A 19,538-nucleotide genomic window follows, 5' to 3' on the forward strand; every position below is an offset into this window, starting at 1 on the left:
CATTTCAAATAATACAGATGTGTTCATTAAACGGCCTTTTGTGACCTCACTTCTTTATTTTCTGAACAAGAATGTGAAGGGAACTTGAAACTTAATGTTGCTAACATGAGCTTTATAAAAAAATTCTAACATGACTTTAAGGGGTGTTGTAGTAACTATGCAAGGATATGTATGGGGGATATAATAGAACTGACAATATTGCATTAAAGAAAACATTTATTAGAGTTGCAGTTTTCACTTTTATTAACAGCAAAAAAAAAAAAAAGCAAATGATGTACTCTAAAATAGAACTGAAAACATTGCATTAAAGAAAACAGTAACGTAATGAACCAAGGAAGGAAAAGACCACCAACAAGTGTTCAATGAGATTTTTATTGAAACCTTTATTCAATTTTCTGTATTGTACATGCATTACGGCTTATAAACAGACAAACCCCTCAAATTATTTTACAGAATACATGTCATAAGCATTGTAGATCATTATCAGTATAGATATGAACCCCAAAGTGGTGATGAAACAGCGCAATTGCAATTTAAAATAGATGTCATATTGCAGCTTTATTGGCTGTAAGAGACCACATGAATGCATTTAATAACATCTTTATTTCATTTGCTTAATTAAAAATGTGCAGCCTAGGCTATTAATCTTGCTAACCGTACAAAATGAATAGCTATCTAATTTGACAGAATTTGACAGAATTGCACCACGTACCATCAACTGCTATAGAGTATCATTAGTTACCAGGGTTAAAATAAACTCAGATTGGGGCTAACGGACTCTTTTGCTGTTGTTTTACTACTTGTTTCACAAGCCCTTAAATTGATGATCATGATAGCAATTATTTGTAAGTGTGAGAAAAAGGGGCAGAATAACATCAGATCTAACAGGTATACCAATAGGTTGCCACAACTGTAATTGTGAAAACCCTTGGAACTGGAAGGCAAAAAAATATTAAAACCCTTATAAATTTGATGCCGCACCATGTACAGTCAGTTGTATTTCCTCATCCAATGCAAGCCTTAAAACAGCCCTTGGCACAGACTATGTACATACACATTTACATTAAATAGAAGATCACTTCCTTAAGCCTTAAGCAGGAGGCCTCAAGTAACACTGCACTTGCGTGGCTTTGTTTCTATATCTGGTGATCTACTGGCTGTCCAGCTTCTTGTAGCCTCCAGATTCTCTTCCACAGAGCAAAGAAATGTTGACAATATGAAGAATGGAGAGGAGAGGTTGTGGTGTTCTTTAGGAAAACCCCTCCGGCTACCACAGTAAGACATTGAGAGACTCCATGAGTGATCTTTAGGTTGCTCGGTTCTACCTTGTAAGTTGGCCAACGACTTTGAGCAAGGTTTTATTCTCCTGTTTCAGCTGCTCGTTCTCGTCTTCAATGTCATCCAGATCCTGTAAAAGAAAGGGAATGGGTGTCAGAATTGATTATATTAGCAAGTAATCTGATAATCGCAGTTGGATAAAAGAATGACTGTTGCAGTTCGAACATCTAGTTCAATCATGCATTCAAACAGGAAAATATGGATGGTTATCGTTTTCAAGAATGACCCTAACTTCAATCGTACAATGATTACATCCTTGTAACAGTGTTGCAATTAGATATTTGCTAGCGTTGTGTTCGTATCGTGAAGTACAAACAGACGGCATCTCTATTCCTGAGTCTCCTCTTCAATGGAGCAAGATTAATAATAACAAATTAAACATTAGCAGCTTCAATTAGCTGTAAATGAGCCACCCTGCTGTCTCATCAAAAGCTCTCACGCTAAAGTGACAACGTTCATTTTAGGTTTCCTCAAACACTAATGATGACGGACAGTCACTTGTGCCACACTTTGAGGACGACAACAGCAAGGACTCAGCAGTACTTTAACTCAAGAGATCATGGGAAATAACATGCAGACATTTGGCAACTTGGCTTTCAACTATGGAAACTACTGATTTTTTAAAAGTTTTTAAAAAACAACTTTTAAAATTGCTATAATAGCTTCACTTATGTGCAACCAGGTAAGTATCAAATATTTTTACATATCAAATAAGTAATTGCCAATATGTGCTCATAAATAAGAGTCTTCGTTAACCAACACCTACAGGCCATCTGACGCTTCACACAGGTCAAGCAGATGTTCAAACATGGCAGCTGGTTTTAGTCTCAACAGTAACTGGCCTCCAATCCCAAAAATTCACACTTTCTCACAATGGTTCACAATAAAACGACACGAAACTAAAAGGTAACAAATACCCCCTTCCAGAATGTCCATCCACTCCCACTGAGATGAGCCCAGAGACCTTATGATCAGTCCCCACAAGAGACAACAAGTTTGTAATGTTGATTAAATAACCAATCAAGCCCAATTCAGAGTAAGCACTCTCACGTAGAGACCTCTAACAGGAAATGCACTTTGAGACCTGTGAGCATTTGTTACCCTAAAGCAGAGGATAATTGTAATCTTCCACTAAGCCGCAGAGCGGCTTTACAATATGGACCTGATTGCCGTGAGATACCGACGTGGTAATTTGGTAATCGTTTCTGTTTAGTCGCTGGGCTGCGTGAGACACAGCTGTTTGAGGACAGGGGAGATGGGGGCGAGAAGGGAAAATGGGCTCTGCAGAATACGAAACACCTGCTAAATGGACAGAACGGAGATGTGCAGATGTCTGCGAGATGCTTACGAAACAGCGCGAGGACTTAGCTGATGAGTAATGTCCATTAGAATAAACAAGGTAAATATACTGTATATTAACCCCATTTAATTAGGACTTTGCTTAATGGGATGCATGTGAAAGCCCAAAATGACTTATTACTGTAATATAAGGACTAAAGCATAACGTCCAATCCAGAAAAGCATGTAAACATTTTAACATCACATTTTTAGGTGTTGCAAGATTGGTGTTAGTTCCTCACCCTGTTTAGCAGGTCGATCTCCTCCTTGAGTTTAGCAACCAGTTCATCTTTGTCTTGATGGGCTTTCAACAGGCGAGCGTTCTCCTGTCTCTCAAATGTCAGCTCCTGAGGACACACAATTATGTCACATTAAAAGCCATGTCAGCCACATCTCTGCATTGTCATCAAAATAAAACTGTAATGTGTAAATGACCTCTTTCTGTAAAGTCCAGGAAAGTGACAGGATTATCTGATTGTCCCATCAATGGCAGAGATTATTTATGCAATTCTGTTTTGTGACGTTATAAGTGATGAAATTACATTTATTCATTTAGCAGATGCTTTTATTCAAATGAGAGCGCATTCAAATTTTGTCAATTACACATTTACGCTAAATGCATCCTGACACTACACCCCAGCAAAGGTCTTCGCTTTATGTTTACATATGAAACTGATCCGTGACAGATCTGAAGTCAAATTAAGTTGGTGTCAGATATGAAGGTTATGACAGTTCTGTCAGAATCATGCTGATATATATTTGTGACCCTGGACAACAAAACCAGTCTTATGGGTCAATTTTTCGAAATTGAGTTTTTTACATAATCTGAAAGCTGAATAAATAAACTTTCTATAGATATATGAGTTGTTAGAATAGGACAATATCTGGCTGAGATACAACCGTTTAAACTCTGGAATCCGAGAGCGCAAAAAATCAAAATATTGAGAAAATTGCCTTTGAAGTTGTTAATCAGGGGCATGTGGCAGACCATCCACTCACAAAAATAAAGTTTTTATATATTTAAGGTAGGAAATTTACAAAATATCTTCATGGAACATGATCTTTACTTAATATCCTAATGATTTTTGGCATAAAAGAAAAATCGATAATTTTGACCCACACAATATATTTTTGTCTTTTACTAAAAATGTTCCCGTGCTACTTAAGACTGGTTTTGTGATCCAGGGTCACATATATGAAACCATATGAACCTACTGCAAGATAAGAAGCACAATAAGAAAGAAGAACTCTCGAGGTTGTTAAAATCTGGACGTTGACCCCATGCTGAAATGAAAATTTAATATCAGTGTGATGTGGGTTTTTGCTTTGAAAGTATGGTGACATTTGAAAGCGAGCAGCATGGGGTTTGGTCCCCCGGTGTTTCATGAAAGCAGTGTGGACAGACATGTCTTCCAGAGAAAGGTCAGGGCTACACAGCGAAGTTACAGCACCCCTGATTTAAGATCAGCCAAGGTAGCCGGATTTTAGGTCATTATTAAGCAACTGGAATATTCTCATAATATTTCTGTGAAAGACAGTGCTGATCGAGAAGATAATGCCGAACAGTGGGCTATCAAACAGGCACAGCACAGAAACGGATTCCTATGTAAAATTTTCCACAGAATCGAAGAACGATTTATTAAAGCTGCAATCCATACATTTTGCCTCTGTCACATACTCTGTTTGAAACATAAAATTGCATGTTTACTTTTCATAGTTATCTTTTTTGTGGGTTAAAATCAAATAACAACTTACACCTCCAGTGAAATCGTACAGCTCAACTTACTACTACTACTACTACTAATGTCATTTTATATATTATTGTATATGTAGTATTAATATGTCAAATTTATTAGCAGCAGTGGTAGTAAGTTAATTTATTATTATTAATAAACAGTTGTTGTTATAATTTTTAACATTATTATTACAAGCTTACTGTTGCAAATGAGGGTACGGAGATACTTTTGGACCCTTTTATCAATAACAGATTTTTGTTTTTTAACTAAAAAAAGTTACAGATTGTAGCTTTAACAAACTGGCAGTCTACTGTTATTTACTTTTTGGAAAGTGTCATTTTAAAAAGACTGCATAAGATATACACTTGAAATTTCAATGTAGACTTTCCTCCTCCTACGTCCTGAAAATGAACCTTCAACATTTCCAACCATCCCCTATATACGTTACCCTCTACATCTCTCTGATGTGCATAGTATGTAATGTGAAAAAACACGATGTGGATGTTTATATCTCAATGTGAAAAAGCACGTTGCTTCGTCTTGATGATGGACATGGTAACATACCCTCTCAAGTTCCTCTATTCTCCTCTCCTGTGTGCTGCCTTCCTTTCCGTGGCGATGACGATGTCTGTTCCCTCCACCGTCTTCATCACTGCACACACACACACAGAAAAAATGATATGCACAACCTAGCCTTTAGTGCTACAAGCACTTGTTTGTCATATTACAACAACAAACATCTAACTGAATATATTTTCCTGGTAAAGCGCACAACGAACTTTAAAGGGGTCATCCCTATTAACATTTAAATAGCATTGTAGAAAAGTGTGCCCAGTTCATGACGCACTCCCAAGAGCACAATACATCTCTAATGGAGCTGCTTCTTTAAAGCATTATTAAAAACACAGATGCACTTTTTCACTCAACGTTCCGCTTACAAAAGATGCCTTTTATAAACCACCTTTTCAAACATTTCTCACTTCAAATCAGATTTCAACCCTTTTAACATATTTTAGCTCTGAAAGCATGACATTTATTTCAAATGTAAAAATAAGGCATGAAAAGCCTTGCACACTGAGGTTTAAGAGCAATATGCTTTCATTAGGAAGAAAAATCTGCTTCGTACAGAAGTGTGCCTTGGGAACCAGCTGTGCAGTTAGCCAAAGAAAAAATAAGACTATCTATCTTTCTGTTCCCATTTTCTCTTGACTGTCTTTTCCTCTTCACCTAAGCTCAGACACTACGGGAATATTCATGTGGAACTTATTTTTAACCAGCTTTATTTCAGTAATTACAGATGTGCAAGACTTGGAGAGGATTCCTTCATAATACTTCTCTCTTTTAGAAGATAACCCCTCCTGAGAATCGAATTATTGGGCTGCCGTTTTGCTTTAGCAAGGCCTGTGTCTACATTCCACAACGGGAGGAATGAAATCAGACAGAGAAATATGTGTGTGGTCTGGTTTTTTTATTTCAGGAATCTATCCAAGGGAAACTGTACATAACTAATGCTGGGTTCACACCAAACGGGAACAATCGCGTTCCACACTCTTTATTACTCGCGGGAAAAGTTCGTTATTTTCGTGTGAGTGACGCAATCTGACAAATATTTTCAACCTTCGCGGACGATGAGATAGACCACGTTCGCAGCAATCGCATCGCCCGATTCGTATCATTCGCACCGCGAGTTCGCGTCTATACTCGTCTTTGCATTGAATTTGTATGTAATATACTCCCGCAAAACGCTTAATTCGAGTTTTAACTAGCTAAGGAACTAAGTACATTTATGTCAATATAACCCTGTTCCATTTAAAATTATAATCTCATATGTTATTAAAATGGCATATTTATACTGTATGTGTAATATTAAAAATGTTTTGGATCTAAATGACACAGTTGTGGCCACTCTCAACTTAAAGCAGGACAGAGCTAACTTTAAACAATCTGTCATTTTACATTTCAAACACTTTTCAGTTAAAAAAGAATAATTCAGAAATGTTCTCGAAATGAGTGAAATCAGCTGTGAAAGTAACAAATGCAACACTGAGCCTACAGAAATACTTCATTCTTTGTGGAAGCAACTTTAATCTTCTCTCTCCTGTCTCGTCTCACCAACTCACAGAGGCTGAAGGGACTTTGGTAGAACTTGCTGGTTAAACAATCATCACTTGGCATTAAAAAGCCATTTCCCAGCTCAAATATTTGGTACAGTTAATCCAAGAGCATCTCTCTTGACTGACAGGGGTTCTTATCCTCCTGCTAATAAGGTGGTGTGATGGAATGCTTGATCTAAGGAGGATATTCAGGTCACATGTAAGGCATTGAACTGACTTGCAACCAACCAGCCTAAAGATTATAGACCCAAAAATGTACACCTAGAAATACATTCCTAGAATTAAACAAACCCAGAGGAAACTTTGCATACAGTATCTCATCTTGTATAATTCGCGCCGAAGATCCAAAAACTGAGTCTTGTTACTGAGAAGTATTTTATTATGATACCCTTAAAAAATAAAATTTTAATTTTGCATAGTGGACGCATATAAAATCCCAAAGGCTTTCACTGAAGGCATTTCAATGAAGTGGGTGGAGCTTCTCTGAACAGCCTGATTGTACCAGAAACCACCTAGCATCTGCCCAGACCACCCTAGTAACCACCCTCAACACCCTAGCACTGTATAAAAAATACCATAAAATATAAAAATACAAAGCTAGTGTCAAACATCGGTCCCGTCACATTTCAAAGACACATCTGTTTTATTCAATACAAAAGAGAAAGGAAATGTCCTACATCCTTTAGGAAAAGACGCTGTTGTGTGTCCAGACATTTGCCTGATATATTCTGCCGTGTCTCCATCATTGTGGTGTGGTTTAAATCTGATTGGCTCTTAGAATGGAGCAGATGTCCAATCTAAATGTTCATGTTCTGGCAATGTAACAGGCACTCTGTAGCATTGCTCCCCTGTGGAGAGGAAACGGGAGGAGGCAGAGGTAATGATCTGCTCCTGGAAACTCAGCAGGGGTCGGTGAGAGAGGGATTGTTGGAAGCCATCACTATAAATATGTTGGCAGTCAAGTCTGGATGCACATGTAGTTGGAAAACATATCAATAAACTTTCTTTGAACACTAAACAAATAAAAGGAACAAAAACTAAGAGATAAAAAGCAGTGGGCTGTATCTCTAAAATATGTCAATGGAACTGTAATTTAAATTAAGCGTTCATTCTTTTGTTCTAGTGCCACAAACCGTGCACATCCATAGCGATCTCACTGATGGCAGGTGCTGGACGTGCTGCCCACCTGTCGTGCCGGCTACAGCGGAGCTCTGGGTGTTTGACTGGGAGTATCAGGGCAGAAAAATGGGTGACTAATCAAACGGACAGACTGAGATTCAGTTGGGCATTAGCACAAAACTCACAAAGCCTTGCTACCTGTTTCGTGCAAATGTATGAGGTCATGAAAGTGTAAATTAGGAGGTCCGATTCATTTAAGCGAACCACGTTGTTTCAATGAATCGTTTCAAAGAAACTCATTTGTTGAGTCATCGCTTAAAAGGGCTCCCAAATAGGCCTGTGCAGAATTGCCTTATCTTTTTGTAATAAAATTAATAATGTTTAGTTAATTACAGACAGTTTTATGATTTCCGCTTGTGACTCACTACACATACAGTCCGCCCCCCAGCCCCCAAAGCACATTGTGCCACCATCTACAGGCTAAATCTGTCAAAGGGTGTTTTACTGGGTGGCTGGGGTTGCTAGGGAGGAACGTGTGAACAGTTTTAGCTACGTCTCTGTGATCTTCTGATACCTCAAAATAACTGAGCGTAAGTGCTGGGAACAAATATTAAATGTTAAAACTGAAAGTTCTTATGTGGTGACAAAATGACCATATTAGGTTTAAAATAACTGCAGGAACACAGTGAATATATTCCTTGCCAAACACACCGAGTGTTTGTTTTGGGATAAGGGAAAGGGAAAAGAAAATCCACAAAGGTCTCCGAGTTCCAACTCCTTAGAACTTTTCTCCAAACTTCTCTGCACAGCTTGATACAAACAGTCCACTTGTATCATTCAAGTGGGAATAAATTCAGGCCACCCTTCGCTGCCAACTGAGAGAATGAAAGCTCTTCTGGCTCTCGTACAATGGTTCTGAAAATGAGTCTAGTTAAGCCATGCTGTCGTTTCACAGCCTTTAAATCCCTTTCTTCTGACAAGATCAGCATTTTCGCTGAACCAAGTTTCAAAGACTGATTTCTTTAACGTTTGAGAGAGGCAACCAGACCAGCACATGTGGTCAACAGTTTTTATTCTCCTCAATCTGACTCTGTGCAACATCAGCGCAAGGCTGTGACATCATGTGTTACCCGCAGATATGAGATGTAGTCAGACTCACCTCTTATGACATCTGGATCTCGGAGTGTCCTGAAAGAAAACAGAAGAACAATTACTAGGCATCTCAGGGATTAATAGACAGAGAGACCAAAACAAACACAAACTCGAGGCCACACAGAACAGCTTCTTTTTTTTTAATGCTTTTTGAAAAGCATGACTCATTTTTTCATAGGCCCCTTTCGAAAGTATGAAGGGACAACCATAGGGACTATAACTCATCACAGAGCCTTACGGTTGTGTTTGATCCAAAGAGACACATCAAAACAAGCTCCATCACTGTGACAGCCTGAAAGTTTTTGTTATCGTTCTCAAATGGTCACTATAATCTATTTCTCACGGTTTTCCCTCTTACAGTGTTTTACTGCCATCTCACTGTGGCGAAATTTAAACATATCTGCCAGTTTTTAATAGCACTTTTTTGTTGTCGAGAAAACGAGAATTATCTTGTCATTGAGCCAGAAGATGATCAGAAAAATAAAAAGAGTGCTACAAAAATAATCAAAGTGATCAGTTATTTGAGCGATATTAATTGGAGAACAAAGCCAATTTTTTGATGTACTTCTTCATTCCTATAATAAAACAGAACAACTCTTGTCAAATCCAGTGATTAGTTCCTTGACAAACCTTAACACTCACTGTTGTTGTGTAAAAGTCAACCAAATGAATACCGAAACTGGAGAATCTTAGTCTGGGCTTTATTTTTTGCCCATCAGTCAATTATTTGACAGTGGCCGGTCTACTGATGTTTTCTGTGGTTGAGAATAAAGATGGAGGAAAATGAATATCAAAGCTTTCCTTCCAGCTTTTACTTAGACCTCTATCTGGCATTATTATACATGATAATAATAAGTCCTATTACTTGAATCATGATGGGTACAATGTTGCTGCCAGGCTTTCCTAATATTTCTGAATCAAAGCCTTAATAAATACTGTTTAGGTGAAGATGTTGGCAATCTCAATTCACAGAGCCAAAACATCTCTGACATTTCTACAGCTTACAGCTTTAACAGATAAGACTATGATTTATCTCTTTAATACACAAAGCTCTTAGAAAAATGTATCATTTTAACCATTACTAAACGGTAAATGTACCACACTAGTTTAATGCTGTGAAACTAGGTGCTGGAATGCTCTTAATTAAATTAAATTCAACAATATGTTTCAATTCATGTATCAATCACAATGCATATTCCTCACAAAATGCTTTTGCACAGTGCTATACTGTACATTTAAACTATAATTATATTTAAATAATACAATAATCAAATTGGTCAATTTCCTTTATTTCCCTAATTAAATACTAAGGTTTACATAGAAATATGTCACATTATAGAATCTAAATGGGTTGTAAAAACACCTTTGTTGGTTTAATTCCAGTATTATGACCTCACAAGAGAAAAATAGAGGTGTTAGAGAGATCTAGTCTTAAATTACATCAGACAACTGTTTGTTGAATTGATAAACAGGGTAAATGCAGTAAAGTGAAATGTGCTACTGGCAGGGCTTGACATTAAGCATTGTCATGTGGTTGTCCTTCGGACAAGTTAATTTGTCATTCACTTGTCCGAGTACAAAAATTACATAAAAAATGATATTTCATTTGAATGATAATATAATCAATATAATTGTTTCGGATTTAGATTGGTCAAGTTTGCTTCTAAGCATTTTAACTAGTGTCCGCTTTGGCCGCCTGAATTTGGTTATAGGCCTACTCTCTGTGACTGCTATAAAACAAAGGCAAGCAGTAATTATTATTAGTGTTAAGGCTGTAAGTTAACTTTTTTTGCACATAGCACTGGTGCTAGAGAGGTTTAAAGTTTGGTAGCACAGGCAGAAATGTGCAAGTGTAGTTCAACATGAATAGGCAGATAACTGACAAGAGACATTCATGTTACATACAGATGGATAAATTAGGGTCATATCATTTTTAGATTACCTAAATTTATTTCGAAGTTTTTCCTTTTTTACTATACAATAGTGGTATATTTGTCCACATAAATTACTGTAGTAAACTGCAGTAAAAATTCTTACTATATTGTTTTTGAACTTTACTTTAGTATACAGTGTTTATTAATTTACTACAAGGGCACTTCAATTTTCAATAACAAATACTATAGTACACTACAGTATTTTTGGTCTGAGTGTTCAATTTAACGGGACTTTTATTTTGACGGGTTTTCGGGAAGACGCGTGAGTTTTTGTGTGTTTGCCGATAGCTTCACTCAAACAGTAAAACAATCGTAAAATAAACTCAGAGCAACTCTGGAGATGAAGTTCATGTGTTCATGTCCTCATACAGTGCAGACGCAGATATATACTCGACCATCACTCCTGTTGTATGTTAAACTGTGCACGTAATTCACTCAGACACGCAGAACAGCCAGATGACATTTCAATAACAGGATTCCACGTCCGCATCTAGTTACATGGCCATTGATTATTGTCACACACAAACAAGCACCACCACGACAAACGCACTTCACACAAACACGCAGCTCTGTCTAATGCTCATATTCTTATTATTCTACATATGTCGCACGGTTTTTTTTCCAAGTTACTTGTCCGGTCGGGCAAGTAAAATTCTCTCTCACTTGCCCATACAAAACATTCACTTGTCCCGGACAAGTGTTAATGTCGAGCCCTGCTACTGGGGAAAGTAAGTTACTACTATAGCGCAAATCTGGAGTTAAGTGCCTTGCTCAGGTGCTCAATCATTAAAATCAACCATTAATCTACGAGTTAACAGAAATCCTTAAACCTTAAACTTAAAATAACACCATTTAATCCTCTTTCATATTAGAGCTGAAAACACGAAAGCAAAAGACTAGAACAGAAAGTGGCATAGAGATGTGTGTGTGTGTGTGTGTGTGAGAGAGAGAGAGAGAGAGAGAGAGTGAGAGAGAGAGAGAGAGAGAGAGAGAGAGAGAAGAGAAAGAGAGGGACCAGAGATGGAAAAAGCAAATATATTCATTGTATTCAGGCCAGGTTCTCTAGTCATAAATTGCACATTGCTTTAAAAGGAATTCATAACTGTTTGCGATTTGACAGGCTTTGTGATTTTGACAGCCAATTTAAAGGAAGATCTCAGAAGGCCAGTCTAATAAAGTCCAGCATGGGTCTGCTCTGGCATTCTGGAGCCTTGCTCATGTGCCTTAAGTCTTTTCTGCTTTATGATAAATGCTATAACCCTAACTAAAGGACCAGGCATACTTCGATTGTCAGCTTTTTGCACTTTCAATATATACTTCACTGAGCTTCGATGCACAAGTAAACGAAACAGACTTTCATCTCTTGCATAACTGCATTCCGCTTCAGCATGTAAAGGGTCCGTGTGACATAATTCAACATAAACTGAGCTGTTGACATGCCAGAACGCGATCTGGATGAAGTAACAATACGCTCCGCTTAAAAAAGGCAACTAGCCAACCGCCTCCAGTAGACTAAAACAAGGATGCTGAAAGCCTTGAGCGTAAAGTGCAAACAAATAAGCAAAACGTGTGAATTTAACTTGCATTTAATTGTACTGTGCAAAATCTTGTCTCATCCGTAGTGATTTTAACAGCCGCCTTTGTCAGGTGAAAATTACACTGCCACTATCTCGTGGTTCTTATTGCTGGGGTCAGCTCGGTGACACATGGGAAATCCCTCCCAGCACATCCACTGTCTTCACACAAGAAGTGCTAATTAAAAATGTAAATGAACATGAACAGTTTGAGGTGATGAATTAACTCTATCCTGTCACACAAAGGAAGTTAGCTTTCTGTCTGTCTGTCGATAGACACCCATTTTTGACATTATAGGCATGTATGAATATTTGGTTGACTGATGAATATTTCATCTTAACATTCGAACTTGCCTTTGTTATCTAGTAGCAATTGTCACGATACAACACAATCTCGTGGGAATTCGTAAATATTTTACGAGGTGGCTATTTCATATGAATTTGTTTTAATATGATTTGCGCCAGGGGTGGGGTTAGGGGAGGAGCTTCAGTATTGTACAAACGCACGTTTTTAAACAATTCACAACGTACGAATCCATACGAATAAGCCATCTCGTAAAATAGTCACAGTTAACCTAAACAACAAAAAGTAACTAATATTAGATATTTTCATTTAAAACAATAGCTAGTAACTTTTATAGATTTCTTGTTTAAATACATCCAATTATGTAAACAGTCTGTAATATACAAGACAGTAGAAATAAAACAAATTTGGTCTTTAAATATTAATAAAACAAATATTTGGACAGATCAAATTTGTTTCTTTAGTTTGCATCCACAAACTGGCTGTCGTTAGATGGACATTTTTACTAACATTTGTTCAAACATGTCTATGATGCCCAAAATGCTGTCTAGGCAATTCACTAGGTTTTTGAGACAGCCAGATATCAAAAAGAAAAACTACTGGCAAAAGCACGAGGTGGCTAATTCGTATGAATTTGTTTTAATACGATTTGCGTCAGGGGTGGGGTTAGGGGAGGAGCTTCAGTATTGCACAAGCGCATGTTTTTATACAATTCACATCGTACGAATTCATCCGAATATGCCATCTCATAAAATAGTTACGAATTCCTGTGAGTCCAGGTTGCATGATAACAATATATCAGTGGTTGATGCCAATATGAATTACATTTCACAGTTAACCTAAACAACAAAAAGTAACTAATATTAGATATTTTAATTTAAAACAATAGCTAGTAGCTTTTATAGATTTCTTGTTTAAATTCATCCAATTATGTAACATCTGTGCACACAGCACAGATGGACCCGAGTTTTCCAGAAACATACCACTGCCCTGGCGCCACACTGGAGAGAGATGATCCTGTGGAATGTTCTGTATGGTTCCGCGAGTTCTAGCGGTTCTCTGGTATCACAGTACGTTTTCCTTGTATGGCAGATGAGGAGGTAGGTAAAGCAAAGCAAAGCTTAAACAAAAGCAGATGGGGGCCTCGAGCTGATCAGGACTTCATTAAAGAGAAGCAACAAAACAGCACACACACGCACGCGCATATACAGCATCTGAAGGGAAACACCAGACCCTGCATAACAGTTATCTAGGAATTATAGCGACTTACTCATAAAGCTTCACTCTTTTCATTAACTGCAAACTAATGGCCTGTAACTTCGTCCCTAAATTAAACTGGGTGCATTTTGTTTTTTTTGAGCGTTACTTATTAGACAGTGTGATGTGAGTGCTGTGGTATGCAGAAAAACAAGGCAGACTGTACAGCATTAATGGCGTTTTGTATAGCAATACATCACACATTTATTATTGATTGATATCGTTCACTAGCAGATGAAGTGTCACGTTTAATACGCTTTTATTACACACAAACCCAAAGCAAACCCTTGAACTAATGTTCCCTGGTAAATTCGCCTGATTTAAGTTAGTCAGAGGCTAAGATTCATTACTACAGCAATTATCATCAATGAAATACCATCAACTGGCGATTTGTCCCTTCAATAAAGTTAATCTTTTACAACATCCAACATTTGACTGTAATGGCAAAATTGTGTCTAAAAATCACACCGTGTGCACTCGGCTTTACCAGCAGCTTTGACATGCTGTACAAGGGAATATCTGGTAACACATCACGTGCATCCAACCCTGTAATCCATGAACCTAAGAGACTCGTGTCAAAGAGCCGTCAGGCATTATATTAATATAGTAAACTCTCTATATATTATGTCTGTGTCAGTGAGCAGCACAATTCCACTCAAGCCATTCCAGGCAACCGATACATACACCAACAAAGACAAAAATCTATTTCTTAGACACGTGTCTGTAGAAATGCATTAATCTACCATCTCTCTTACAACAAAGCAACACAATCTTAAACTTTTCTTAATGCCCCTCCGAAACCTGACCTACCGTATAACTGAATTCCACGTGGACAGCTAGTAATAGAATATAGGCCGACATCTGGAGGACTGCTGGTTTACACGTTGTTCTAAACATGACCAGAATTACAAGAAACACATGTAACTGCACATAATCTTGGCTCTGGAAGAGGTACTGTATGTGTCTTTAAGAATTGAATGTAATTATGAAACATGCTGAAGTTCTTTCTAGTGGTTTGCAGATGCGCACTTAACCTCTGAACTGTTACAAACAAGCCCTTAATATTTTGCAAAAGTGGGAATAATATTCTTTTCCAACATGCGCACACACAAACACACGGTGTCAATGTGACCGAATTTCAGTTCGTACCTTACAAAAAGCTATGGTTACGATTACGAAATATATTTTAATATACAATAATAAAATGATTTACTTATTGCTGCAGTCTTACTTTATATGTGTCACTGGGTTTTGCAAATACTTGACCAATAAAAAGTATTAAAAAGTGCTTGTCAACTTAAAAAAAAAAACTGTATTTAATCATTTATAAAGTACAGCGTTCTTCCCATTTCCAGAAAAACAGTAAATTTGGAGGATCTGAGGTTTTGGAAGGACAGCGATGATATGTTATAATATAAAGAAAAATCATAAAATATTAAATTAATAAACAAATAAATGAATTTAAATATAACTGATAAATGAAAGAGTTATCTGCTTAAATATCTAAAGAACGTTTATTTCTGCAGATAAGATTGTCCTTACAGTATTTTACCAAAAATCTTAATACAAGCAGATCTCAAATAGCCCCTTACTGTTTCAAAACATGTCAGAGCTCCTCCCCTAGGGGGAGCCTCTGAGGTCAGCTAAAAAATAGAAAAACGATGGGAACAAATGGTTGATGGAACGGAAGTCATGAGAGACTCAGTATAATGTATCAATGGAGCCTATCTTTTACAAAAATTAACTTTTTGCTAATATTTAACATTCAACATTAACATTTTTGGAGTTAGCTGTATTTTGAATTTACTATGTACCATTTCTAGCATTACACATTAATTTCTGTTCTGATATCTACATTAATTTTTGTTTTGTCACATGTCATTTCTGGTTTGTTCTACACAGATGATAACTTAGTGGGTTGCTAAAATCAGGGCTGTTATGAAAGCTTATGGTTTATGAAAGGCAAGTGATCCAAGCTGTGAAGCTTTCTTCAAAGTTTCTCTTTTCTGAGTTAGTTTTGTTTTTGTTTAAGCTACTTTATGTTTGGGTTTATCATTTTGCCCTTTGCTCACCCCAATAACAGAAAAACATTGTTGCTGAAATCCTGTTTATGTTGCATCCTAAACCTAGACGAGGTCACAACAAAAGTTAAATACCAAACACCAACATGTCTAGGGTCAAGAGTTATTATCCTGCTTTGTAATGCAGCTTGAGGCATTGTGAGTGTCGGCTGTTTAGATTTTTTTGTTTGTCACAGGCTTGTGTTTGTTATTTTTGGTCAACACACTGCATCTGTATGACAGAATAGTGACCCACTAGTGACAGGATTGTTACGGAGACAAACACACACACCTTACCTGTATTAAGTGAGCCGCTCCGGGATCAGGAGTCATTGCCTCATTTTGTACCGTGTTGTGCTGTGTAAGATTTTCTTCCATCTTACTTTCCTTCTCCTCACCATCATCGTCGTCAAGCTCATCCAGGCTCTGTGGAAACATTTCCGGCTCTGTCAGTACATTTGTTCAGAACTTTTGGGATTTGTACATGATTTTCACATCAAGGACCAATGTGATGTGTTCAAAACCCTAAAGTATAACAGTGTTCAAAACACACTAGACTAAACACACACACCCATGTCATGTACACAAACAGACACAGGAAGTGCACTTCTAAACAAACTCTATTAGTAACAGCCTTGGGGATTTTGGGGAGTTGAAATGTTTAAGTTCACACTGAAAACAGACCGTTAACCACCCTTAACATATTCAACACAAAGGTTCATGATAAGCTAGTAGCCCAGTACATCAGAACATTGAACAAAATACACAAACAAGTGTGTCAACTTTTCACATGTCAAAATTGTGAAAACTGATGTGATCAAAGTGGCACAGTGAGAAACCGGTTTAAAGGCTGCATATAAACCCAGTCTTTCCTGAAACATGAAGACAAGGAGAGAGTGTAGGAGGAGCTCAACACAAGGCTGGGAGGGTAAAAATAACCTTACAAGGCTAAACTGGAATGTAATAATTTGCACAGGCTTTTCCGGACAGCCTGTTTTATCAACACTTCCTGGGGATGGGCCAAACTCTACATCTGAAGCCTTTCATAGGCACTCACACAGTAAACACTTACACGTCACGGACACAATATTCCTTTCCCTCTCCCGAGGGATCAGTAAACACAGTTTATCAGCCCCCGCTGCACCCTAAAAGAGGTCACTTCTGCTCCTCGTTGCCTGTCAGCTAAAATGAGACAGTCCCCTGCCTAATGACTGTCATTTATGTCAGTTAAGACAGGGGCAAATTACTATCACAACAGTTATTAACTATAAAATACATATTTATAACAAAAGACGACCATTTTAAAACTGAAAGTCGCCTTACATTAAACATCAGAAAATGCATTAAGTCATTTTTAGTATTTAGTATTAATGTTTGTTCACGGCATTTAAGTGATGGATGTCATATAGACGGTGGATATAACGCTGGATTTGGAGATCGTTTGAAACTGATAGATGGCGCAGTCCCAGTGCTAAAAGATGACGGACACGAACCGTTCGCGGTAAGTGAAACTGAGTCATATGTCTGTGTTTTGTTGGCAATGGGCGCGCATGTGCTTTAGTTCCGCCCCCCCATCCCACACGCGTCGTATGTTTTAGGATATAATCGAACAGCTGTATCTGTTTTTTTATAAATGTGATCAAACTAAAGACTCTACGGATATTTGAAGGGTACGAAACTATTCTGTAAGTACTCAAGATTAACATGAGATATGAAGAAACTGTCTGAGTTATGGCCACTTTAATATGAGGGTCTGAGTGGTAGCAAAAAAAGGAAGAAAAGAACATTCTTTACCCTTTCGTTTTATAAAGCAAATGAGAATCTCATTAAAGTCATGTATGAAATAGGTTTCATGGCACCTTTAACCTCCTTGTGTCTTTGCCGTGAGGAGATGTGCTGAATTTGAAGTGCTCCATCTGATTTAATAGGAATGCATGTGCAGGAGAACATTTTGTCTCTCTCCGGTGGACATTTTTTTTTGTCTGTGATCTATCATGTTAATACTATTTTCCTGGAAACAGGAATGTTTGAAGTCTCAACATCCAAACGATGGTGCTTCACTGGCTTGCATAACAGTTTCTTGGCATGGAAAATGCAAAATATAAATGAATCTGACAAAGATGTTTTTTATTTAATTTAGAGCAAGTAATAAATGCTATGTTTATATATGTCATTAAACTTTATTAAATTATAATTTTAATATTCATATTTTGCAGAGCTGCAATCCTTTTAGCTGGGACTGGATTCAGTGTATAACATGACTTCATATGCCAAATGTTATTTCCTTCTGCAAGAAAATTTAGTCCCTTACATGTAAATTAAGATAAATAATTAAGGATCTGTTATGATGAATGATACATTTAAGTTTGCACAAAACAATTCATTTTTTTCTATTTAACTTTTAAAGAATGAAAAGTGAGGAAACTTGCAGTGTACTTATGCATGTGTTGATTCAGGCCAGTTACGCAGTAGATTAATGGAAAGAGGAGCCGAGAGGCTTTGGATGCTCTTTTCTCCTGATGCCCACCGCAGACTGGATTTAATGACTGATTAATCAAGTATTGCATGCCTTGGCTACACAGGTTCATTAGGATGATGTATTACACCCATGGAAGGTGAAAAGTACAACTGTGTGTGTCTGTGTGTGTGCGCGTGTGCATGAGAGAGAGAGAGAGAAATAATAAAGATCTCATGTCAGTTCCAAACTCTCTAGCTCTGCCTAGCATAACATCTGCCATCTGCATTAAATCTGCCGATCTTCCCTCCTCACTAGATAACAAAAGTAGTCATTAAAATACTCATATTGGTTGACCACTACTTTCATATTTAATAAATCATTTTCTGACAGTCATTGGCAGCCATTGCCAGCTAAGCTCTCCATATTTTATTTTACACACACAACAACAAACTTTCATTCCAGATCAATGTATTGAACTTTCGTGTCTTTGGTTTTCAGTTCCCTGCTGAAATGACATATTTTTTTATTTAATATTTAAAAACTTTTGTAAAGACTTTATTTGAAAGTTAATTCATAGCTGACGTGTGAATGCAGTGTGTGTAATTTGTTATGGCAGAATGTACAGTATTTGTTTATTGTGACTTATTGATCAACCTGTATTTTAAAGGGTTGGGTTAGTTAATTTTTTGGGGTTAACTTCCCTTAACGCCCGGTTTTGTTTGTTTAAGGTTAAAAGACATCTTAAAGGGGTCATATGGCATGAATACGTGTTTTTCTGTGACTTTGGTGTGTTATAAGTTGCCCATGCATGTATTAGACACATAAACTTGTGTAGGAACAAAAGATGCATTCTATCTAGAAGCGAATTCTCACCCAGACCTGTCTGAACAGCCTCGAGTAACCACACCCCCACAAATCTACGTCAGTTCGTGGTATGATTTGTCTAAGACCGCCCAAATGTATACGCAAGTAAGATGGGCGTACCTGTCAGTACAATTGCTTTGGAACCTGATGTTCCAAATATGGTAAGAGGTGTTACATTTCCCTCACACGCTTGCAGTGTTCGACCAATCACTACGCACTGGTTAACTGGCCAATCATAGCACACCTCGCTTTTCAGAGCGATGAGCTTTGTAAAAAATCCACGCGTTTCA

At 37.5% G+C, this 19,538-nt stretch overlaps 1 protein-coding gene across 3 annotated transcripts in view; it reads right to left on the reverse strand.

Moving 5' to 3' along the window:
- Positions 1-289: 289 nt before the first annotated feature.
- pawr (PRKC, apoptosis, WT1, regulator) overlaps positions 290-19,538 on the reverse strand; it is a 48,644-nt gene continuing 29,395 nt past the window's right edge. For all 3 annotated transcript variants that reach the window (XM_057324346.1, XM_057324347.1, XM_057324348.1), the window contains exons 3-7: positions 16,224-16,352; positions 8,805-8,833; positions 4,977-5,064; positions 2,919-3,023; positions 290-1,408 (exon numbers count right to left, since the gene is read on the reverse strand). In XM_057324346.1, the coding sequence (XP_057180329.1) occupies positions 1,322-1,408; positions 2,919-3,023; positions 4,977-5,064; positions 8,805-8,833; positions 16,224-16,352 (438 nt within the window). In that variant the 3' untranslated portion in view covers positions 290-1,321. The remainder of the gene's footprint in view (positions 1,409-2,918; positions 3,024-4,976; positions 5,065-8,804; positions 8,834-16,223; positions 16,353-19,538) is intronic.

The sequence above is a fragment of the Triplophysa rosa genome, linkage group LG24 (genome assembly GCF_024868665.1).
Source record: "Triplophysa rosa linkage group LG24, Trosa_1v2, whole genome shotgun sequence".
NCBI classification, from domain to species: Eukaryota; Metazoa; Chordata; class Actinopteri; order Cypriniformes; family Nemacheilidae; genus Triplophysa; species Triplophysa rosa.